At 46.1% G+C, this 25,493-nt stretch overlaps 1 protein-coding gene across 2 annotated transcripts in view; it reads right to left on the bottom strand.

Annotated features, from left to right (window-relative positions):
- The window catches only part of VWC2 (von Willebrand factor C domain containing 2), a 116,935-nt gene extending 107,132 nt beyond the window's left edge, over positions 1-9,803 (bottom strand). Inside the window, exons 1-2 of one of the 2 annotated variants that reach the window (XM_060304936.1) lie at positions 9,543-9,803; positions 6,908-7,709 (exon numbers count right to left, since the gene is read on the bottom strand). In XM_060304936.1, coding sequence (XP_060160919.1) covers positions 6,908-7,588 — 681 coding nt within the window. In that variant the 5' untranslated portion in view covers positions 7,589-7,709; positions 9,543-9,803. Of the gene's footprint in view, positions 1-6,907; positions 7,710-8,930; positions 9,004-9,542 lie in introns of those variants that run through there. The other variant, XM_030871345.2, reaches the window with a different exon arrangement.
- Positions 9,804-25,493: the final 15,690 nt, after the last annotated feature.

The raw sequence follows: 25,493 nt of genomic DNA on the forward strand, positions 1-25,493 counted from the left end.
TTGATGACTTCAGTCAAGTTACTTAACTGTTTTGAACCTTAGTTTTCTCTCCTTTAAAAAAAAAAAATACCACCAGCTCATCAGTCTATTGTGTAAACCCTGCCCCCACCCAACATATAAAACATATAAGCAATGGATGAATGTTGGTTTCCTTCTTCCCAACATAAAAGACTAAACATTTAGGTTAGCAGATATTTGTCCTGTCTAAAACTTCCATAAGACATTTGGTCCACACCCAAAGGTCCTTGAAATTCGGTCCTATCCAAAGAGTCCATGCCAAATGGCTTTGGACAAGACCAAATATCAAGGACCTTTCTTCTTTTTTTATTACGTATAGTTGACTTACAATGCTGTGTTCGTTTCTGGTGTATGGCAAAGTGTTTCAGTATTATATTATATTAGTATATATAATTTTTCAGATTCTTTTCCATTACAGTTTTTACAAGATATGAATAGAGTTCCCTGTGCTACACAGTAGGTAGTTGTTGATTATCTATTTCATATATAGTGGTGTGTGTGTGTTAATCTCAAACTCTTAATTTCTCTCTCCCCCTGCTTTCCCCTTTGGTAAGCATAAATTTGTTTTCTATGTCTGTGAGTCTATTTCTCGTTTCTGTATCTTTTTTTGGATTCCACACATAAGCAATATAATATGACATTTGTCTTTCTCTGCCTGTTTTACCTCACTTAGTATGATCATCTCTAGATCCATCCATGTTGCTACAAAGACCTTCTGCTATGGACCAAATATCTTATGTAAGTTTTGGACCGGACAAAATGGCCTTGCAAATATCAAGGACCTTTTGGCAGAGATGGAATATCTTATGGACCAGAGGCTTTATGGAAGTGTTGGATAGGACCAAATGTCCTGTGGGAACTTTTATAGCACTTGTCTCATACACACAAATAAAGTACCGCATGGAGCACGTAAAAGTGCAGTCATTCGCGTTAGGTTTCCCCTACCTGAGTTAGGGACACATCTGAAAGGTCTAGGGAAACCATAGGTACTCTCCTTTCTTTAAAAATAAAAAAAGTTAGGGCTTCCCTGGTGGCGCAGTGGTTGAGAGTCCACCTGCCGGTGCAGGGGACACGGGTTTGTGCCCTGGTCCGGGAGGATCCCACATGCTGCGGAGCGGCTAGGCCCGTGAGCCATGGCCGCTGAGCCTGCGCGTCCGGAGCCTGTGCTCCGCAACGAGAGAGGCCACGACAGTGAGAGGCCCACATAACGCAAAAAAAAAAAAAAAAAAAAAAAAGTTAACATTTAAATGGCATTGAACAGAAGGGCAGGAACTAAGAAGTCCAGAATTTGCCAAATCTTCCTAGAAGCCAAAACAAATTCAGTCCTAGCAATAGCGCGCACATGAAACTGACTTACAGGAAAGAACGTCGACTTTACACAACTTAGTTCATGTTCCTCGGCAAAGGAAAATAATAATGGTGTTGTTTTGGTCTAAGTAACATCAGTCAAAAGAATATAAATACGATTAGACTGAAAAATATGGAGAATTGTGTCTTTCTCTTTATGGGCACTTGCTCATAATTGCAGTAGAGATCTATTGAGGTGGAGCTTTTGATTCCAAATTTCATGTAAGCTCTTTTTCATTAATAAACTCCGAGAAAGGAGATTTTGCAACAAGTCGGCTGCTGAGGCCCCAGGAGAGGCTTGTGACTCAGTGGTCCCGGGTCATCTCACCTGTGACTACCTCGTTCACTGATCTTCTGTCCAACGGTCCCCATGCTTTGCAAGACAGCCCAGCAAGCAACACGTATCAATAATTCATTTTCTCTTTTTCTTCTAAGACTTAATACAATTGCCAGTCAGACCTCCTGATCGGCTACGGTAACCAGCGTGGACACACAGAACTGATATCATCCCAACCGAAAGCAAAGTGAAATTTCAGTTCTCCTGTATCTCGGGGTGTCGCATGCATTCTGTTAGGTTCTACAAAACATGGAAACAAGCTTGCAGACCCTGTTTCTGTCTTCACAGTTCCCCTGAAATCAGGATTCCCAGGAGGGGAACAAGTTCTTTTGTTGCTCAAAATGGAATCGTGTTTTAACGAATGGATTTCAAATTTGACTTGCTGCTGGCATGTATGGTAGCTCTCAGGGGCAAATTTAAAAGTGAGGCCCTCATACGTATGATACAAGGACCCACTGACATAAGTAAGAAGCACAGTAATTCCTGACGTGGAGCTCAGAATGGAATAGACACTAAATCACCAAAATCTGGGTGGGTGGCTTAATTATGTTCATAAGGCATCCCGTGTATTACCCATCACTCTGTGCCTTCTCTACTAATTCTTTCTTCCAGGCATACTTGCTGATGCATCCTTGCCCCACTGCATTCCCTACACCTCCTTGGACCCAGGCCTACGAGGTCAACTCTGGTCACTGACCCTATGTTACAGGCTGCATTGTGTCCCCTCTCAAACTCAGATGTTGCAGTCCTAAACCCAATACCTCAGAACGTGACTGTATTTAGAGACAAGGTCTTTACAGAGGTAATTAAGGTAAAATAGGTCATATGTGTTGGCCCTAATCCAATATGAGTGGTGTCCTTATAGGAAGAGGAGATCAGGACACAGACATGCACAGAGGGCCGACCATGTGAGGACACAGGGAGAAGGCGGTCCTCTACATGCCAAGGAGAGAGGCCTCAGGAGGAATCAGCCCTGCCCACCCCTTGATCTCAGACTTCCAGCCTCCAGGGCTGTGAAGCTGTAAGTTTCTATTGTTTAAGCCACCGGGTCTGTGGTACTTTGTTATACAAATGGCATGCCCCAGGAAGCAAGAGAGCACGTGAAATAGCATTCGTGTATAAAAATTATAAACGAATAGACCAGCTTCCTTACTCAAAGTTGGAGGCCTGCTTGTGTAAGAACAGGACGCTTGGTATAATTTCAGAGGCAGTGGAGGACATTCTACTGGTAACTATGTTTTTATTTGAATATACAAACTAAACTGCAAACATCCCTGGAGGGATGAGGGTATTACTCTAATTGTTATTAGCAGCTTAATGGTATTTCACTGAAGGTCTTCTGCTGACATCTGCCTGAGATCAACCAGGCTGTAAGGAATGGGAATTTGAATGGGGTAAAGAGCCTTGGTGAGAAGGGGAAAGACAGGACTGAAGTACAGAGAAAACTGGGCAGAGAGTGAAACCCAGCAGGACCCTGTGGGGCCCTCCCAAGTACAAAAGCCTTTCTGTGCTTTCTATTTCTTGTTTGTAGGAAAAAGGTTTCTGCCTCCAAGACCTTCCCTGAGTTCCAAAGGGCAGATTCAAATAGTCACTAATTAGGGGAGTGAGGAAATGCAGAAGGAAACAGGGGCAGGATGTGGGAGGGTCCCAGTTCCTCCTGAGGGATGGGCACAGATATCTGATACATATCCCTGAGCTCTTCTGCAGGAACTAAGGCCCCCATCCCGGTGGAGGATGGTGACTTCAGGCTGAGCACAGATCCCTGGAGCACCGCCCTGTGACCTCACCACCAACCAATCAGAGTAGGGTTACACACCCTGACTCCCGCCCCACAGGTTTTGCCTATAAATCCTTCTTCCCTGAAACCCACTGGGTCTTTGGAGCACGAGTCAGCCATTCTCCTGGCGTGGCCCCGTGGTAAATAAACCTTTCTCGGCTCCGAACTCTGACGTTTCGGTTTGTTTGGCCTCACTGTGCACCGGGCACAGGGACTGCAGACACATACCCAGGACAGAGGAGCAAGAGAGGGCAGGGAAGAGACACGCTGTGTCCGGAACATGTGCGCAATAGCATCACAGGCACAAGGATCCGGGGTTCCACCTTCTCAGGCACCCACCACGAGCTCCCAGCCTCCCTCAGTAACCGACTCTCTCTCGGAAAGCAGAGAACAGAAAGCGCCTGCGTGCCTCCCAAGGAAAGAGGCCCAGAACCGGCCTGCCTTTCACCACCCCCCGACCTGGCCGTGATCGGGAGCGCCCCAGACATGACCCTCTGGCACCTCAACCGCCACTGAATTACATTGTTTTCAGAGAAGCGCAAAGCGCTTCAGATGTAAAATGCGTTCCTTTCCTGTCGTCCGTGTACTGTGTGCTGTGCAAACTGCGGGCCTTGATGGGTCTCCTGGAAGCCTGGAGGACCCAGAGCAGCCACAAGAGCAGTTGTGCCCCACAAACCCCTGGACTCACAGCTGACCCTATACCCCTCTATGCTTATCCTCCCAACACTCCCAGAAAGCACCGCACCCTTTTGTTCATGGAATGAAACTTGCACAAAGCCACACTAAGTTAGGGAAATGCCTTATGAGTGTTCCTGATACTAACAGAATGAACAAGCATGATATATACAACGCAATCGTTATGCAGTTGTACTTATCATAGGAGCAGGAATATAATGAAAATTTTATAGCAGCTGTGCACAGTGTCATCCTAGCATCGGGTAATGACTGGATGAAAGTTAAGAACAAAGGATCACTTGAAGATGAAAGATGCGCTTAATACTCTAAAAATAGCTTTATTGGTATTTTAATTCTTACTGAGATTATAATCTTTCCAATCTACCTTTAGATGCTATCCTCTCCCATCTCAGAGTGGGAAACACATTCTACTTATGCACCAATTTTTGAAAACAGGAATACAATACAAGGCATGGACATACACACACTACCAAATGTAAAACTGATAGCTAGTGGGAAGCAGCGCACAGCACAGGGAGATCAGCTCTGTGCTTTGCGACCACCTAGAGGGGTGGGATAGGGAGGGTGGGAGGGAGGGAGACGCAAGAGGGAGGAGATATGGGGATATATGTATACGTATAGCTGATTCACTTTGTTATAAAGCAGAAACTAACACACCACGGTAAAGCAATTATACTCCAATAAAGATGTTAAAAAAACAAAACAAACAAAAAAATGATCTCCCACGCCCATACACACAGGCCGCTTCATGGCACCCAGCACTTAGCAATGAATAACAGAACAGAAGTTCCAATTCTTCCTTCTACCTGTGACGGCTGCTCTGGGATGCGTTTGGGCTTTTGAGATCAAAATGCTAGTAGTTCCTCATCCTGCCTCATGGACACCTATAAGAAATGACTATGGAACTACACACAGTGCAAACAATAAATGGTATTACTTAAAAACTAATCCCTCGTCTTCGATCTTGTAACACTTAGGTTTTCCTGTGAATCTAAAACTCCAGAGAATCGTTTGGCTACAGCCCCGTCCCAGGCCAACACGGAAGGCCCCTCCTCTGGGCTCCACCAGCTCCCATGGCCAGCATTACTTATGCACTTCCGGGCTGCACCCCAGAACATCTGGGGAGACATCTGCCCAGCTCCCCAGTCCTCCAGGAGCATTCTGAGGGCAGGGTTCCAGACTTACTTCTGTAGTATGGCCAGGGCCTGGTTCCTAGCAGGTTCTCATCAAGGTTGTCTGTCTCTCCAAAGGGCTGAAGCCAAGAACTGTCTTAAACAGGTTTGCCTGGAGATAAACCCTGGGTGTCAGGTTGTTAGAACTCCAAGGAGCCTTAAGGAATTTCGGGCCCTTACCTTACAGATGAGGAAAAAGAAAGCCAGAGGGGAGATGTGCTTTGTTCCCATCATGCAGCCCATTAGTGGCAAAACCAGAATGGAAACTCATCTTTTCTGACCAAATCCCAGCATCTCCACACTTTGTACATTACCTATAGACCTGCCCTTCTCGGCTTTATATTAATATTTCTACAACACTCAGGAATTCATTCCTAAAACTCACTACACGCTGTCACATCCTGGGCACATTCTCAACTTGCAGATCTCAGAGGCTATGGTCTGGGCACCCTGAAGGATTCCTTCGCACCTGCCTCCTTGTTCAGCTTTGGGGGCTGGAGGTCCCAGGATGCCCTCTGCTGCCCGGGAAACCTCTGGCATGCCAAGTCAACTGGCCAAGTCCAGTTGGACTGAGCCGACCATGGGGGACTGGAATGACTGAGCAGCCGTGCAGTTGTCTCCCAGGCTCGGTACTGAAGAAGCAGGGCTTTCGGGGGCAGTTCACCCCCCCGGCCAGCAAAAGCCCTGGATGGCATCTCCATCCACACCAGTGCCCCTGTGGGGCTGGGCTTTGGGTTCAAATAAGAGTGTAGGGGGTAAAAGCGTGCTTGACACATGAATCTGCTTCTTAACAGCTGTGTTGCCTTCGACACCTTTTAAAAATATTCTGTGTCTCAGTTTCCTCTTCTTTATCAGCTGGAGATAGTAGATAATAATCTACTTTATTGCGTGGTTTGAGGTTTAACTAAGTTAATACAGGTGAGAAATGCAGCCTGGAGCCTAACATACACTAGGCATTCAGGAAATAGCACGACTAATACTATTACCAGTACTCACCTAAAATAAAACCATTTTTAACCGTAACCTGGACTTGTTTTTGCTGTCGACTTTGTTTTAGCATCTATTGAGCAAGCATTTTTTTCTTTTAATTTCTAGAACATCTGCCTGATACCCAGCACATAATCTAGGGAAACGGCTTATTTATATGTACAGTCTCCCTTAATGAGCTATTAGCTCAAGAACACATCCCAAACAGCAGGGTAAATTACCCTGTGTTTGAAAACAGGGCGAGCATTTCGGCAGCAACACTTTTAACTCAGGAGCAGCCAATTAAGGTTAAAAGTACAGCCAGTGATTTTGCTCGGGCTGTTCGCCTTAGGGCCACGGGCTTCACTCTAAGGAAACCCTTTTATCGTGAAGACCGAGCGAATGCACGTGGACTGGGCACACGGCTTTCAAAAATTACTTCAGCACTGAAAAAGAGGGGTCGTGCTGAGGGGACGCGGGCACAGCGCCGCCCACCTCTGAAAACCACAGAGCGCCTCTTCTCCAAAGTGGGGACTCAGAGCCGGTTCACCCTCTCCTGGGACAGGCAAAGTCGCCCGGGCACTCGCCTCTTACCACGAATTCCTCCAGGGTCTGGTAGGTCTTGCCCCGGAACTCGCAGTAATTCTTCCTCTCCTTGCACTGCGGACAGCACTGGCTCGTGTCGACGTGGATGCAGCGTGGGTGCAGCCGCGGGCACTCGGGCTGCGCGCACAGCGGCCCCTCCTCGGTGCACAGGCATGGGCAGGCCGAGGGGCCCGGCGCGAAGTTCTCCCCGATCGCGTACACGAAGCCGCTCTCGTCCACGCAGCCCTTTCCCCGGTAGTCCGGGTACGCGTACTCCTCCGGCAGCTCGGGCGTGGGCTCTGGGTCTGGGCCCGCCGCGTCCTGGGCGGCGGCGGCGGCCGGGGGCTCTTCGTGCGGGGTGTCCCCGCGGGGCCGCCCCTGCAGGTCCCCGGCCCCGGCGCCCCCGCCCTGGGCGGCCCAGGCCTGTTTCTGCCTGCTCCACGCCTCCCGGCCGGCCAGCCCGCGGCCGCCCTTGCCCTTCCAGTCCCGGCCGCCGCCGCCCTCGTCCCTCGCCGGGCGCCCGAGCTCGCTCACCCGGCCCGGGCCGTCCCGAGACGCGTGCTCGCGCTTCTCCTGGCCCGGCCGCTCGGGCGCCTGGGCCAGCTTCTCCAGCGGGATGCTCGGGCTGCACAGAGCCACCATCAGGCAGCAGGTGAGCAGGAGGGAACTGGACAGCGCGCCAACTGCCATCGCAGTGGAGCTGGGCAACCCCTACCGCGTCCCGGCGGCCGGGCGGGCGGGGAGCGAGGTCGAGGGGCGAGTCGCATTCACAGCCCGGGGGCGCGCCGCCGCCAGTCTGGAGCCGCCGTCCCTGCGGAGAGAAAGCAGCACAGCTGAGCCCCGAGGCCCGCGCGCGCCCGGCCCGGCGGCTCCCGAAATGGACGCGCCGGACCCCGAGGGCAGAGGCGGCATGCCCGGCGCCGGGGCACGGCCCGGGGTCCTACACATCCCAGACTGTGGACACGGACACGGAAGCGAGTCCCAGAAAAACACCGGCCCGCAGTGTTCCCCGTGTCTTCTTGATTAGCGGGTGGCGGAGCAGCGGGGATGCAGCTAGCGGGGCCCGCGCCCCATGCAAGGCTCGGATGGAGCCACAGAACTCCGGAGCCCGGCGCCCCCTCCGGGTCCCGGCCACACTTCCCTAAAGGCGACTCAGTGGAGAATTCCGCAGTGGAGCGGGCGCTGACGGCCGTGCAGGAAAATAAGAGGGAAACCCTTCCTCGCTTGCCCGAAGGTGTTTGGGGAAGAAGGGCGGGAGGGGGGTAAGAAAGCTCCCAGGACCCGGTGACTCATCCTAACAACTTTGCAAACGCCACCAGTGCGGGGCGCAGACGCCCCTTCCCCGCCCTCCGCCCGAGGCCCGGTTGCCCAGAAGAAGGTCCGTGACTGTCCCCCAGCCCAACCCCCGTTCCCGGTTGCGGGTCGGGGCTTTGGGAGGCTGTGGCTCCTCCACCAGCACCCCGGCAGCCGCTCAGCGACTCGGGGCGCAGACCAGAGACCCCTGCGTGGGCCGCAACGCGCAGTCGCCTAATTTCTTTGACCCGGGAGGGGTCGTGGCGGTGGAGCAGGGGGGCCCGGCAGCACTAGGGTGTGCGGTGGAGGAGGCCGGGGATGGCGGGCGCCGGGCGGGGCGAGCCCTCTTCACTCTGCCTGTCTCCGAAAGCCTCTCTGGTTCCCAAACTTTATGCCGCCCCAAGGGGCCGATGGAACCCTAGACGCCGCAGGATGCTGGCCATCCAGTCCCTCTCCACCAAGCCCTCCAACTCCCCTCGCCCCCCTGTTCAGCGCGCCTCCGGGTGGCTTCCTCCCCCTCATCCCCACCCCCCTCAAGCAGGCTCGGGTCGTCCGTGCCCTCTGCCCACCCCCATCCCCGGCCCGGCGGACTTCAGCCCGGGCGATCACCCATATGTACAAACTTGGGCTTGGGTTAGGGGGGCTGCTCCCGAGCAGCAGGGAGGCGGAAGGGCGCCCCGGACGCGGACACCCAACATGGACCCTCACCCCCCCGGAGACGGGCGCCCAGCCTACGTACATGAGCACAGGGCGCCGGCCGGACGCGGGGCTCGCGGCGGGCGCTGGGGCAGCAGCGGCGGGCGCGGCCCCGGGGCGCCGGCGCCCATCCTCCGGCCGGCGGGGGCCCGGCGCGGGGCGCACCGCGGAGAGCGCAGCCCCACCTGCGCGCTTCGCCCGGCGCGTGCACCCGGCTAGGGCGTCTCCGCTGGCAGGCTCATCGCACCGCCGGCGGCCGGGAGCCGTGGCCCCAACTCGCGTCAGTGCCCGGGCCGCCCTCCGCCGCTCATCCTCAGGTCTGGTCCCCGCGTCTCCGCGACGAATCGTGCCCCGGGGCCGCCCTGGCTCGGCCTCGCTCCTCTTCTCCAGCAGGCGCGGGGAGCTCCCCGTACCAGGCGCCGGAGGCTGGGGTATCCGCGGCGCGTCGGAGGCAGAAGGGACGCCCGGAGCGCGGCGGGCGAGTGGCGCCGAGGCCGGAGTGGGAGCCCGCGCGCCCGCCTCCCGCCTCCCGCCCCGCGCGCTCCCCGCCCCTCCTCTGCGGCCCGGGTTCGGGAGGCGTCGCCGCGGCGGCCGGCGCTGCCCAGGGGTTGGAGGGCCTCCCGCCCACCCGCCCCCTTCCAGGCCCGAGACCCACCTGTCAGCTTGCAGCGCAGCCGCCTCCCCACCTCCGCCGCCGGCTGCCATCCTCCGGCCTTGTCACTCACTCTCCGCTGGACCTTTCATCTGGGCTTTTTCCTTTGCTTTATTCCTCCCTTTAATTTCTTCCTTCCTAATTGGCCCCCTCTGGCTTTCCTCCCCGTGGACGGCTTGGTCTTGCGACTGTTGAAAAACCGGAACCAAAGTGTGTTCAATTTGGAATTCGAAGGCCGTGTTAGCTTAGCAGCCTGTGGGAGGGTTTTTTTTTTTCCTCTTTACATTCCGAAACCCGGAGGTATAGGCGCAAGAGTCAGAAACTCATAAAAACCCGTTCAGCGTGCTTTCCGGCTCTCTGCCCATCTCTCCCCGGTCGATGCCTATGTCCCCTCTTTCCTGCCCACACTCTCATGTCACCGAAGAGAAACATTTCGGGTTAACTTCGCTGGGATGCTAAGCTGTCAAGCAGAGGCCTGTGTGGTTCAGACTTGGTCTTACGCTTTGATCTTGCGCAATGGACCTGCTACTTTTCTTGGATAAAGGAAACTTCACATTAACCCCTAAAATGGGATGTTTATTATAGAGATGTGCATTCCCAAGGCAATGGTTCCTACCCTGTCATCTTAGAATCACTGGAAATGCTCAGATGTATAAACACACAACCTTTCCCCGACAAGGTCAGGCCCTGGGCTGGGGGAGGGGGAGCTTTGAGACTTATTCCTCTTCTCTCCCACCTCTTGATAGTGGACAGACCAGATTTAAATGAACTGCAGAAAGGCCCTCTCCCAGCCACAGGAAGCCTGGGCGAGAAGCAGCTTCTCCTTATCTACCAAGACAAAAACAAAAAACCAAAAAAATGAAAAAAAGCTTTGGGTGGAGGGTTTCAATGTCCAGAAAGATTTAAGCACTTCTGCCTTTGCAGTCCCTACCCCCCTTTTCTTGCTGTCACCTCGAGGCAAGAGACAGTTGCACTTGCCTGTGGGACAGAGCAACCTGGCCCCCCAGTCATTACATATCATGTTTGTTTTTGTTTTGACAAGAAGGACTCTCAGAAGGTTACACTGACATAGCCCCAAGTAGATGCGACACGTCAGAATAAAACGCTAATCGTACGTGCAGAAGATTCTACTTCTGGCTGACAAGTTGGTTGGGGTCCGATGGAGGGAATCATGAAGTCTCTTCCGGTCCCACCTCAGTCACGGGGCCCTTGAATCAGAAAACCTCTGTGCCAGCGCGCATGGGCGCGGTGGAGAGCCCTGAGGATGAGACCGTAGGGCCCCCCGGGAAGGGGCCTGACAGAATGAGGGGCTAATCATGTTGCCCAGTGTCCCAACCTCTTCATTTGGGCAGCGACTCTAAGAGGCAGTGTGGTAGGTCAGACGAGATGAGGGGAGAAGTAATTTTAGAAGGATTTCTGTCCTTAGTGGCAAACAGCGCTCAAGCCGCCTTGATTAGTTGAGAGAGTCGAGGAAGTATCAGGGACTTTGCAGGTATCGAGGGAATCTGATCCACTCCCCCACACCCCAATCCCTCGCTCCCTCTCTCTCTCTCTTTCTTCTTTCCTTCCTACTTTCTTTCCTTCCTTCCTTCCTTCCTTTCTTTTATCTACATTCTTCTCAGGCTGCAGAGTAAGAGGTGGCAGCAGAAAGATCTCTGGTCATGGAGTAAGATGACATGGGTCTCACTGGGCTCCACTAGGGCCAGTTTTGTGACCTCGGACAAGTCAACTGCTGTCTCAGGGTCCCCATTTTCTCATCTTTAAAAGGAAGAAGAAAAGAATCTCTGAGTGGGTAGGAACCGCAAAGTGCTCTGGGACTATGGCGTGTTTCTGCCCCCGGCCCTGTTTTCATCTGCTTTATTAGCCTTAAACCAACAGCAGAAGCCCTGAGTCTGCAAGTCTGTGCTCAGCCCCAGGCCCAGCAGGCAGCGCAGGTGGGTTCCAGGCCAAGTTCAGAGTTGCCTCCTCGTCACCTTTTCGGTGCCCTGAGGCATAACTCATTTACCCTCCTCTTCACCAAGGCTTGTTTCTGTCTCTGTTTCAGGTCTTGTAGCCTTGGACCGTGTCTTAGCTCCATGGAGTCTGCACCCACCTCTGAAACAGTGGCTTATTAAACAAGGGGCTGGAGCTGTGCTAGATTCATCTTCCTGTGTTTACAGCCCAGGAGGCAAATGAGGAGGGAGGGAGAGAAGAAAAAGGGAAGGAAGGGAGGATGGGATGGGGGAGGGAGGGAAAACTGGGAGAACAGTGCTTATGCCTCACACAGTCCTGGGCCCATTCATAGCATCTCACTTATTTCACACAGCACACCTGGTCTTGGGGACACCATTATTGTTTGCCATTTTGCCAGTGGGGAACCACACCTCAAGGAAGTTGTGAGTTGGCTGAGGTCCCAGCTCACAGGGCAGGAGCCAGGTGACCCTGGAACCTCACTCTAACTCCAGGGCTTCTGGTCCAGTGCCACAGCTCCCTGCCTCAGTGGCGCTCTGTCCCTGACTTACTGTACGTGACATGAGGTTCTCCCAGCTTCCCAATCCAGCTGATTCCACGTGACTTCACATTCCAGGCCCTGCTCTCCTGAGAGCACAGAGAGGCAGAGGGGATGGGAATGACCAGAGCTGTCAGTTCCGGGGACGTCCTTGTGGTCACATGTTTAGACCAGACCAACCTACTCTGGGGGTCAGTCTCTGTCCGCCGAGGAATCGGGGACAGAGTGATACCTGCAATACTCAGGGAAGGTAACTCCTTGGAGGAAAAAGTCAGACCAGGTGCCCTGGGAAGGGAGGCACATCAGAGGGTAAAGTGGGAGGAGATGTCAGGAAACTTGGGTCTGCCCCCTGCCCACGGGGGGATGAGACAGGGTTGTCTGTGGGAATCGAAGGGGCAGAGGTGGTGTTTGTGGCTTGAGAGTAGAAAAGAGACTGTGGGATAAAATATGGGATGAGGTTAGGAGGATGAAAAAAAACAACAGCTGCGAAACAGAGGGCCTGGTGGAGACTGGAAAGCAGATGCTAGGGGCCAAGCGCCCTGTGCATTTTCTCCACGAGTAAAGAGCTGCTTGTTGCTGCAGGAAGAACTTCTCCAGGGCTGGCCGTGGATGGGGAGGGTGCTGCCAGCACTGCCAGCCTTACAGGGAGGGGATGCAGAGTGGCTTCTGTGGGAAGGAGAGCCTTCTGGAAACTCCTGTTCCAGGTAAAGACGGGGCAGAAAATGCAAAGCCTCGAGCCTCTCACGAAATCCTGCTGTTCCCTGATTGCCTGGGCCCAATGCCTAAGGGTTGCTTTTATTTAGTTCACACCTTTGCAAAGCCGCATTTACCTTGAATTCTGGACTTGGGCCAGAGAAAAGGAAAAGCTGTAAAGTCTTCATCTTTCCGGGTTAGAGGGAATAAAAGCCACTCGCACCTGAAATCAGGGTCAGCAGGATTTTTGTGGTCGGGCAGAAGGCGGACCACTAACTCAACGTGATGAGTGAGAGAAGCCACCTGGGGCGCTCAGGTGGCCTTTTGTGATGTGCACAGAGCAAGCTGGCGACTAAAGCTCAGCTCTGGACCGGGCTACTGGTCAGCAGAGGCAACAGCTCCATCCCGATCAGCCTTTGATCCACGGCTCGGGTGGAGAGTTACTGTTCCCGTGCTGGCCCTCTGCACGGGCTGCCTGATTACACCACGCCTCGGGGACTCATCCCTCCTGCTGTGCTGCCCAGAGTCAGCAGCATCTGTTCAGATAATCGAAAGGATGACTCACAGATAAGTCTTCTAAAATCAGTGGCAAACGCATGTTTCTTGAAAGGAGGTGGCCAGGGATCCATTTGGAATGTACTATAATGGCCTGCACTGCATTAACATCCCAGACCCCCAGACCACATACACGTGGACCAATACAGAAGTTTCCAAAACAGTCCTAATGGAGCCCGGGCCCCTCAGCATGGACTGGCCTAAGGAGGACAGCACAAGACTGTGGGCTTCTGCTGGCACACGCCGTGCCCTCGGAGGCGAGGTTCTGTGTGCATCGGGCGAGGCAGAAAAGCCTTGGGTGACACCATTTAGGTTGTTTTCCTCCTCCTTTTGGACAGCTCCAAAGGAGGCAGCCTGGCAGGTGCTGGGTGACATGCTGACCCCGGGCAGGTTTTCCTTGGTTGATAAAGGGAGCCTGGGGTCCACTCTGGAGCACTTCTGAGAGAGGGTGTGTTTTCTAAGGACCGCATCTCTGGCTCCTGGTCTAACCAGGAGTCATGGACCAGACTGGGCAGTGGCACAACCAGAGACCTAGCTTTGTTTGTACTCTGCTCCCAGGTCCCCCAGAGTGGGCCGTGGCACCACCCAGCAGAAGGCCGAGTACGGGGCAGAGCATATTTCCAGGAGGACCCACAGCACACGTGGGTGGCACACATGTCTGCTGGAGAGTCAGGCAATGTATCTTCCTGGGATGGCTTCTCCCCCAGGCCCCAAACTGACTGGCCTCTTGACCCTTCCATGGTATGCCGAGGGCACTTTGAAGTTCTCTGGGGGATCTCAAGGCTCTCCAGATGTCACCAGCTCCTGGAGCAACGCCAGCACCAGAGGAAGGGGAACTTGGCCCGGGAAACTGCTTGGGCTCAGGCCCTGGGTTTCTGACATTAAGCATGTGCCTCACAACGATCATAAGAAGTGCTTCCTTGCCGCAAACTACTTCTGCATAGACCCCAAACGTGGGACCATCCAGACATCCAGAGCTTAGGGGGACGGTGTCTGCGTCATAAATCTGAGATACAGCTGGAAGGAAATGGTCCGTGGTTTGCGCATAAACCAGGAGGAATCGAGGACCAAGGGAGAGTGTGGGAAGCGTGTGATGGACAGGATGTCAGTCAATGTCATTCATCACGTATCTCAGGTTAACCATTCCTCCCGTTCCTGCTGCACACAGAGCCTTCCGTGGAGTCCATGTCTATGGTCGTCCCTGGGTGGGGGTGGTGATTTGGACCTGCGAAGCAGAACAAGGCTGACACCATCAAACTGCCCACACAGCCAACAGCCTTTTATTTTCAAATCCACACTACTGAGCATCTGTAAGACAGTGTTGCATATACTTGCTTAATGAGCCCTCTCACCTTCCGTGCCCCAACCCCCTTACCATAAGTCACTCCTGTATCCCTAGCTCCTGTGGCCTGTGCAGTATGTAGCTGGGCCGTGACCAATGTTTATCAGATGAATTAGGGAGGAATGCAGACAGCGTGATCTTTGAGGATCTCACCTTGCTTGCATCTCCAGCTACTCCCCGACCTCCACACTGTGCTTGGTCACGCACTGAAGTCCTGCAGGCGCCCTCGGGGGTCTCTCGACTTCCTTCTGCCCTCCGCCCGGCTCTCTTCACTCTTACCCTTCTTCTCCTCACTCAAAAATATGCAAGTTAGGTTTTAACTCTAGCTCTCGAGAGAAACTCCTTTCTTCCAGCACCAGGCAGAAGGAAGCGTGAAGCTTCTCTGTAGTCTTGAGCCAAGAAGAAGTCTCGTCCACTGCGCTGTCCGTACCCTCTTCATCCTGTTATCCCTCACTTTCTTGCAAGATTCAAGAAAAAATCCTTTGAGGATTTGAGTGAGGGTTGAGGGATTCAAAACCTGGTCACCACCACTGGTCAGTGAAGAGTTACTTGGGTCTCCACTGGCAAGGTTTCTCCATCATATACTTGTGGAGTTGGTCCTCTGTACACAATCATCAGTCTTCATTTTATTCTTTACATCAAGTTATTCAATTTGGTCCATTATTCTTGTGATCCTCGTTCTATCTTCCCATAAATTAACTCAACAGCCGAAGTTTATTTTGTCTGGAGATGTGATGAGCACAGCTTTGTGTTTCTGTGGCCAAGGCTGGGTCTTCTCAGGGTACCACAGCTGGTTTGCTTCCAGATGGAAACCAATTCACTAATTAGTATTCTTGGAATAGATTTTTGCAGACAGTTCCAAACCCACCTTCTACGCTGCGTTCAAATCATATTTCTTCCTTGTGCCCCACATATATTGTTACTATTTCATTCATTAGAGGTTTACTTATTTATGCTCACACTGATTTTACCAGATGTTTGCCATCCAATATCCGTTCTCTTTCTTCTGATAACAAACATTGACCGTTTTCCTCTAGAGAACCAAGCCCATCTCCATCCTCAACCACCTGCTTCTCAGGCAGAGCTGTCAGATGGGGCAAGGGGCCAGGTCTGGCCGGGGTCACCGTCCCTCGGCCACGGTTGCATCAGGGATGGTCGCGTGGTCCTGCTGAGGCTGTGAGAGTCAGGTCTATCACTTTTGCTTGAATCATCTGAGAATTGAAGTTTTTTTCTCTTTCTCATTGACTTGAGTCTCGTAAAAATTAAGACTGGACCTACCAGGGGCATCACTGGTTGTAGACTCTACCTGAAATGGAGACAGCCCCGAAGAAAGTCGAAGCAAAAAAAGATGACAAATTTAGTCCTGAAAATATTGTGTGAGATCCTCACAGCCTCAAAGGAGACTGGTGTCTTCAGTGGTCAAAGCCAGGGCATATCTTTTTCGCCCAAGTCTATTTGAATTGGAGTTTTCTATCCCTTGCAAACTCAAAAGCCCTGACAAATATAATGGTTCATTGATGGAATTCAACGATATCATAATTCAAATAGTGGTGCCCAATATATCTGCAGACACCAAAATCCCACCATGATGGTTAGACTGTCAATGGTTTTAGTCCTTTTGTCAGCATTCGCAAAAGTGCCCTCTCACTTAGAAACGAAGCCACTGCTTTTTCTACACAAGAATTCCTTTCATGCCACCCCAGTAAATCCGCCTCTGTGTGCTCAGAGGCAGAGCTGTTTCTGAATTGTACAAAGAGTCACCATTGCCAGGGCTGCTACATTTTTTTTTCTGGCAGCCCCAGCATTCAATCAAGTTTTCTGGGTCTCTTCCAATTATAACACCATTTAGAAATACTCAGCAGCTCCCAGCCTTGAATAATGTATTGATCCCTTTAAAAGGAGAAATATTCTCACAGACCCCCGATGTTTACTTCAATTCTTTTTATTGTAATTTTACTTAAACGTATGTGAATATTAAACACTACAAACTCTTAGGCCTTTAGTTTTTAAGCACCTATAAGAGTAAATTTACAGATCAGTTAAAAAATAAACTACGAAACCAATAGAACTGTAATGAAACATATTAGTTTGAGGAGACAGAGGAGGACCACCCCTGAAGATCTGTGGGCAGTGTCGGCGGCTGTGACCTCATTTACGTAGATTCTGAGCTCAGCATGGTGAGTGGGTTCATGCCTGGTGGGGTCTGGATCCTCCAGCATTTTCCTGTATTCAAATTACTTCAATGAGCGTGGCTTCCTCTAAGGTCATTGGCCTCTACTTATCACAACTACAGCATTTATTTATGAAGTCCCACTGCCGATTCTTTCTTTTCAGTAACCATTGTTTTAATTGAAGTATAGTTAATTTACAATGTTGTGTTAGCTTCAGGTGTACAGCAAAGTGATTCAGTTTCATATATATATGTATGTATACAGAATATTGAGTATAGTTCCCTGTGCTATTCAGTAGGTCCTTGTGCTTATCTATTTTATATATAGTAGAATGTGTACGTTAATCCCAATCTCCTAATTTATCCCTTCCTCCCCACTTTCCCCTCTGGTAACCATAAGTTTTTTTTCCTATGTCTGTGAGTCTATTTCTGTTTTGATAATAAGTTCATTCACGCTATTTCTTATTGAGTCTGTGAGTATTAAAATTGTACCAAGTGTGGTGTCAGCGTACTCATGATCGTAACTGGGTTGTGGGAATTGAATCATGTCACCGTCTTCCGTGAGGCGGTCACCTGGGGGTCTAGATCAGGATTATTACATTTCTCACCAACTTTATTGAGGAAGAACTTACAAACAGTAACTTGCATAGACTTTGTATACTGTGCTACATTTTGACCAATGTGTATACCTGAGTCACCCCACACCAATCAAGATGCACATGGTTACACCTCAGAAAGTGCCCTACTAACACCTTCAGTCAATCCCTTATCTGACTACCAACTCCACCCCTCACTCCCCAGTCCCCAGAAGCTTCTTTCGTTTTGCTGGTTAAGGACTTCCTTTACCTGGACTCATGCAGCACCTTAGAGCCTTCTGTGCTTGGCTTCTTTCAACGTGTCTGTGATTCCTGTATATGTTATGGGGACCGGGAGGTTGCGCATTCTCATTGCTGACTCATGTTCCTTTGTATGGGTCTGCCATAGCTTGTCTTTTCGCTTGCCTGCAAACGGACATTCAGGCTGTTGCTGGCTTTTAGAATAAAAGCTGACATGAGCATTTTTATACAAGTCTTTTTGTGGATACACGTTTCCATTTTTTTCCAAGTAGAATTGCTGTGTCTGTGATAAGTGTGTACATAACTTTATAAGTAATTACCAGGGGACTTCCCTTGCAGTCCAGTGGTTAAGACTCCGCACTTCCATTGCAGGCGGCGCAGCTTTGATCCCCGGTCGGGGAACTAAGATCCCGCATGCTGCACAGAGTGGCCCAAAAACAAAAGAATAAAAAAGAAAAAGAAATTACCAAATTACTTTCCCAAATAGTTGTAAATATTATACATTTCTACCAGCAGTATGAGTGTTCCCACTGTCCCACATACTCATCAACAAGTTTGATCAAATTTTTAAAATTTTAGCCTCTCTAGTGGGTGAGGTGGAATCTCAGTGTGGTTTGCATTTGCATTTGCAATGTTATTAACTATTAACTAAGTTGGATACTTTTTTCATATGCTTTTTTGGGCTTTGGTGGACCTTACGTTTTGAAAACTGTCTGAAATTGCCCTTTTTAAAATTGGTTGTCTATCTCTTATTGAATTTCTGGAGTTTATACATTTTCAATAGAATTCCTGTAAGTATTATGAATGTTTTCTCCCATTTTCATTGTTTTAAAAAAACGTTTAAAAGGTTGCATTTTCAATTTTTAACAATGAAATGAAAATAAAGTTTTAAAAGTTCATAGTCTCATTTTTTGAACTGTCTCCTGAAAAGCAGTCATTTTTAATTTTCATAAATAGCCTATCAAAGTTGTGTTTTATTCATTAGTGCTCTTTTTTTTGTGTGTGTATGTGCTTTGTAAGATATCTTTGCCTACTCCGAGGCTGAGCACAGTTTCTTCCCTGTTTTCTTCTGGATACTTTATAGCTTTAGCTTTTATGTTCAGGTCAAGATAATTTTGTGGTTTATCCAAGGTTAGAGGTCAAGATTTATTTCTTTACTTTTCAATAGATATCTAGTTTTTCCAGCATCACTGTTAAGATAACTTTTCTTTCAGAATTATCAAAATTCTATCAACCACCATGTGTATTTTTTGGATCTCTTGTGTTGCATGGATTTATACAAACATCATTATGGCAACGGCTATACTGCCCTATTTAAATAGCTTTATAGTAAGCCTTGAAATCAATTAATGTAAGTCCTTCCAACCTTTTAAAACTTTTACTAGCTTTAATAAGTCTTTTGGGTTTCCATGTGAGTAGCTGAACCAGTATGTCAATTTCTATAGAAATGCTTGCTGGGATGGCGTTGAGTCTATAGATTCATTTGGGGAAAACTGACAACTTAGTAACATTGAGTCTTCTAATCCATGAACATAGTATATCTCTGTATATGTTTAGCTCTATTTTCTCTGTGGAATTTTTAATGTAAATATCCTATGCATACTTCCTTAAATTTACTAGAAAGAATATTTTCTGTTTTTAGATGCTATTGTAAATGATACTTTAAAATTTTATTTTCCAATTGTTTATTGCTAGTATATAGTAATGTAATTGGTTTTTACATACTGATCTGGATAAATTCACTTATTAATTCTAATAATTATTTTGTATATTTCTCAGAATTTTCTAAGCAAAAATTTATATGGACTTCAAACAAAGACAGTTTTAATTATTTTTCAATCTTTATTATGTTTTATTGTTTTAATGCTCCACTGTATTCTTTAGGGACCACCAACAAAATGTGGAAAAAAAGATTCAGAGCCTTGTCTCCTATCCCACATGGAAAGCATTCAAATTACATGATTAAATATAGTGTTGGCTGTAGGTTTATTTATGTATTACCTTTATTAGATTGAAGAAATTTCTTCCTATTTTTTTCTTTGCTGATTGTTTTTATGAAAAGTGTTGAATTTTGTCTATTTTCTGCATCTGTTAACCTGATCATATGATTTTCTCTTAATGTGTGAATTATACTGCTTGATTTTTGAAGGTTGGACAAATATTGCCTTTCTGGGAGAAACCCAACTAGGTCACAATGCTGGATTCAATTTTCTAATATTTAATGATGACTTTTATGTTCATGTTCAACAGAAATATTGGCCTATATATTTTTTTCTTGTAAGAGCTCTATCACATTTTGTTGTTAGTTAATGCTGGCTTCACAGAAGAAATTGGGAAGCATTTTCTCATCCTCTCTTTCCTGAAAGAGTTTAAGATTCATATGATTTCTTCATTAAATGTTTGCTAGAACTCACCAGTGAAGCCATCTGTACTTGGGGGCTTCCTTGTTTTTGGAGGTGGTCATCGAGAGGACCTGACTGCTGGTTGACCCTTGAGCTGGACCCGGGCAACTGGAGGCTCCTCACCCCTCCCCATAATTGGAAGGTGAGACCTATTTGCCTTCCCCAGGATAAAAGCTGCCTGAGGAGTAGAGAGAGTGTTGTTGAGACCACTTGGATGGTAATGTGACTGAACCCAAGCAAGGCCTCCTGGGTTTAAAATCTTAAACTTTAAGATTCTGGCAGGCAGGTGCTGAGATCTACTCATCTTGAGGTGCCCAAGACAAACCTCAAGTAAGTTCCCTGCTTGTTAAACCTCCCACCTGCCCATCTGGAGACTGCCTTTTTCTTCATCCTCTCCCTGCCCCCTGAGTAGGGGGACCAGTTTCGGATCTCACCTGAGAAGCTCCTGAGGTTGCAAACCCAACACTTGTGAGTAGAATTTCAATTATAAATTCAATTTTTAAAATAAATATATCACAATTCAGATATTCTAGTTTGTGCCACTTTGGTAAGATATTTTCAAGAAATTTGGTCATTTTATTTAAGTTGTCAGATTTTGGCATAATGTTGTTCATACTATGCCTAATAATGCCTGAACAATTCAATCTGTAGTTGTCTTTCCAATCTCATCCTTACAGCTTGTGTGTTCTTTCTATTTTTCTTGAAATTTCATTAATCTTTTTTTTAAAAAAAATGTTGGGCTCCATTGATGTGTTCTGTAGTTTATTTTCTGTTTCATTGGGTATTTCATGTTCCATTTTTTTCCTACTGCTTTTACATTGGAAACTTAGATAATTAGTTGTATATTATTCTATTAAAATATAACCATTTAAAGCTACTAATTTTACTTTAAGGAACACTATATCTACATCCTATATATGTTTATATGTTGTTGTTTCACCATTATTTCAAAATATTTTCTAATTTTTTTGGAGCTTATTTTTCCTTTGATCTATTTCTTGTTTAAACTCTGCCATAAATTTGCCAAATATTTGGAAAATTTCTAGATATTTTATTATTACTGAAATTGAATTTTAATATAATTTAAATAGAAGAGAAAACATAATACTTAGGATTTCAGTCTTTTGAAATGTACTGGGACTTGTTTCATGACCCAGTATGTGATCTGTCTTGGTCAATATTCCTAGAGCTATGGAAAACATTGTGTATTCTGAAGTTATTAGGTGTAGTGTTCTACAAATGTCACTTATGTCAAGTTGGTTGATATTATTATTCATATCTTCCATATTCTTAGTGATTTTTTTGTTTACATTTTCTATCATTTGCTGAGACAGAGGTATTAAGATATTTATGGTGATGTGATGAATTGGGAGATTGGGATTGACATGTATACACTGATGTGTATAAAATGGATGACTAATAAGAACCTGCTGTATAAAAAAATAAATTAATTAAATTAAATAATAAATTAATTAAATTAAAAAAAGGAAAAAGACACACACACACCTCTATATATGCTTGTTTCTATTCAGTTATTATGAATTTATATTTCCTGTCATTATGAACTTAACATTAAAGGAAAAATATACCTTAAAAAATATTTATGACTGTGAATTTGCTTTGAATACCTTTAGTTCTGTCCATCTTTGCTTGCTATATGTTAAAATTATTATATATTTTCATACACACTTAGGATTGCTAAATTAAGAAATGATCCTCTTCCTATCTGGCTATGCTCCTGTCTGAAATTCTTTTTTGTTTGGTATTAACATAGTCACATCAATTTTTAAGCTCTTACCATTCGTATAGTGTGTCTTTTCCTGTTCTTTCAATCTTTCTACAGACCTTCATATTTAACATTCATCTCTTGGGACCGGCATAAAGGTGAGCATCCCAAGGCATGAGCATCTGGGTCCCTTCTTTATGGCCTTTTAAATGAAAATCTCTGCCTTTTATGTAAAGAGTTTAGTTCATTTTCATTTATTGCAGTTATTCACACAATCAGGTTTATGTCTACCATCTATTTGTTTTCTATTTGTCCCTTATGTTTGTGACTCCTTTGTTCCTCCTTTGTTGTCTTCTTGTGGGTTCATTAGGTGCTTTTCATTATTTCATTATATCTCTTTTATTGGCTATTAGCTACATATTTTTGTGTTACTTTTGTCATGGTTGCTATAAGGGTTACAATGAGTATCCTTAACTTGCCAGTCCACCTTCATTAATGTTACAGTACTTTATGTGTAAGATAAGAACTTTACAACAATATAATTCCATTTACACCCTATCTTATTCTTCATGCTACCATTATTAGACATTTTACTTCTCCATATGTTATAAACCCCAATATAATTAATTAATATATAAAAACATGTATATATATTGCTTTGAAAAGTCACAAATTTTTTTCAATGAGAAAAAAGCAAAATAACATTTCTATTTGCTCACATGCTTATTCTTTCTAATGTTCTTCATTTCTTTCTAAAGATAGAAGTTTCCATCTGGTATCCTTTTTTAGTTTCTTTCTAACTTGAAAAACTTCCTTTAGCTTGTCTTGTAGTACAGGTCTGCTGGCAATAAAATCTCTCAGCTTTCATTTATCTGAACATTTCTTCTTCATTTTAGAAACTTCTTATCACTGGATATTGAATTCTAGGCTGATAGATTTTCATTTTCCCTGGAACTTTAAAGATGTTGTTTCATTATTTTTGGTCTTCCATTGTTTTGAATACAAAGTCTAGTACTTTTTGAACATTGTTTCCATGTATCTAATATGGCATTTTTCTTTAGCTTCTTCCTTTTTTTTAACTTTTTTATTTTATATTGGAGCATAGTTGATTAACAATGTTGTGTTACTTTCAGATGTACAACAAAGTGATTCAGTTATACATATACATGTACCTATTACTTTTCAAATTGTTTTCCCAATTAGGTTATTACAGAATATTGAGCAGTGTTCCCTGTGCTGTACATTAGGTCCTTGTTAGTTATCCACTTTAAATATAGCAGTGTGTGCATGTCAATCCCAAACTCCCTAACTATCCCTCACCGCCACCCTTCCTCCCTAGTAACCACAAGTTCATTCTCTAGGTCTGTGAGTCTGTTTCTGTTTTGTAAATAAGTTCATTTGTATCCCTTTATTTTTTAGATTCCGCCTATAAGCAATACCATACAATATTTCTCTTTCTCTGCCTGACTTACTTCATTCAGTATGACAATCTCTAGGTCCATCCATGTTGCTGCAAATAGCATTATTTCATTCTTTTTAATGGCTAAGAGAAGAGCTAACGTCTATCTTTCTGAAACTGTTCCAAAAAATTGCAGAGGGAGGAAAACTCCCACACTCATTCTATGAGGCCACCATCACTCTGATACCAAAACCAGACAAAGACACCACAAAAAAGGAAAATTACAGGCCAATATCACTGATGAACATAGACACAAACATTCTCAACCAGATACTAGCAATCCAAGTCCAACAATACATTAAAAGGATCATACACCATGATCCAGTGGGCTTTATCCCAGGGATGCAAAGATCCTTCAATATATGCAAATCGATCAATGTGATACACCACATCAACAAATTGAAGAATAAAGACCATTTGATCATCTCAGTAGATGAAGAAAAAGCTTTTGACAAAATTCACAACCCATTTATGGTAAAAACTCTCCAGAAAGTGGGCAGAGAGGGAACATATCTCAATATAGTAAGGGCCATATATGACAAACCTACAGCTAACATCAAACTCAACGGTGAAAAGCTGAAAGCGTTTCCTCTAAGACCAGGAACAAGACAAGGATGTCCACTCTCACCACTTTTATTCAAAATAGTTTTGGAAGTCTTCAGCCTCTCTCAAGATTTTCTATATGTGGCTTTAAGCCATTTAACTATGTTGTTCCTTGGTGTCATTTCATTTATACTTATCCTGGTTAAAGACTGCAGAGCTTTCTCTATCTCTGGATTGCTGTTTTTGATCAAGTTTGAAAAAAAATTTGGACAACATTAAAAAACAAATTACCTTCCTCTTTCTCTCCTCTTCTTTTCTCCTGCTGGGAAAGGATGCCCCAGCCCTTGATTGCTAGGACAGCCTAGAGCTTCTGGAGTCTCGTTCTTTTAGATTTCTTTGCGTCTGCAACTCCCCAATGCTTCATTAAAACACTTTCCTATGACTTTTTATTGGTATAATAGGAGTGATCTTTTCACATCCTTCTAAATATTAATTGAAGTGAAATTTGCTCATATGATTTTAAAAATTAGTTGATGAGTGAAACTTAACTGAAAATCAATGAAACAAATACAAAAACCTCAAAGGCTATGTGCAAAAGTTTTCAGGATCCTCAGGTCTCACTTTAGAAAAAAAATTATTTTACTCAATCACAGCTCTCTGGGAGGCTAAGTTCATAAGGAACTTTTCCTTGTCCTGCAAGCTTTATATAGAATATTGGAACAGTCAATGGTGAGCCCTCTTATTTAACCCAGAAAACCGAGAGCAAGATCCTCAGAGCCAGGGCAAGAGTCTGAGCTAAAAAATAAGGCTCCTTAGCCTGGATTCTTTCCACTTGGGATTGTAGATAAATGCATAAAATACCTTCTGAGACATACTTGTGTCAAAAATATTGTATGCTGTTTATCAGAAACTCAAATTTAACTGAGAATCCTCCATTTTTATTTGCTGAAGTGGACAACCCTATTTCCATTGATTGCATAATGCTGACTTTTTGTGTTAAGAGTTTCTATAAGAAGACATGATAATGACAGCTTCTCCTTTTTTTTCCAAGTCAAAAGGTAAAAATAAATGCCTATTTTAACATTCTACTCCTCTCTGTGACCAGAGCTCTGTAGGTAGAGATTTTTGACATTTAGTGAAGTCACTTTATGATCCTGACTTCTGGGGAAACATCCAAGCAAATGTTTAGTGGAACTAAAGTTTCTTTTATTATACTGTAACCTCCGTGCGGGCAAGGGCACACTCTTCTTACTGATATTAGAATGGCATTTAATAAAAAATAATACATGCTCATTTAAGGACATCTGGGGAATTATAGCAATGCCTAAGAAAGTAATAAACAATAATGTGACCGCTCAGGAAAAGCTTCTTCATGCTTTGACCCATTTCTTTCACTCTTTATAGACAGAAGAAGGGTGTGTATGTGTCATATTTTTAGAATTGCTATGTCTCATACTCTAGCAGTCAGACTGTGACCATAGCTATACGTGAGTTTACAGAAACAGCTTTCTGTTAGCCTGCAAGATAACTTTTACATGCTGACTTCATACCTGTTTACACACACATGCAATTCTGAAGGCCTAAGATGACTCTGCCTTTTGTGTCTTAGTAACTGTTTTTTAAATTTTCATTTGTTTTTAAATTTGGAGGTGGTTAGTTTTCGTGTATTTTTTATATTTATTTTTTATTGAAGTAGAGTTGATTTACAATGTTGTTTTACAATGTTGATTTACAATGTTT

This window comes from Globicephala melas, chromosome 9 (genome assembly GCF_963455315.2).
Source record: "Globicephala melas chromosome 9, mGloMel1.2, whole genome shotgun sequence".
NCBI classification, from domain to species: Eukaryota; Metazoa; Chordata; class Mammalia; order Artiodactyla; family Delphinidae; genus Globicephala; species Globicephala melas.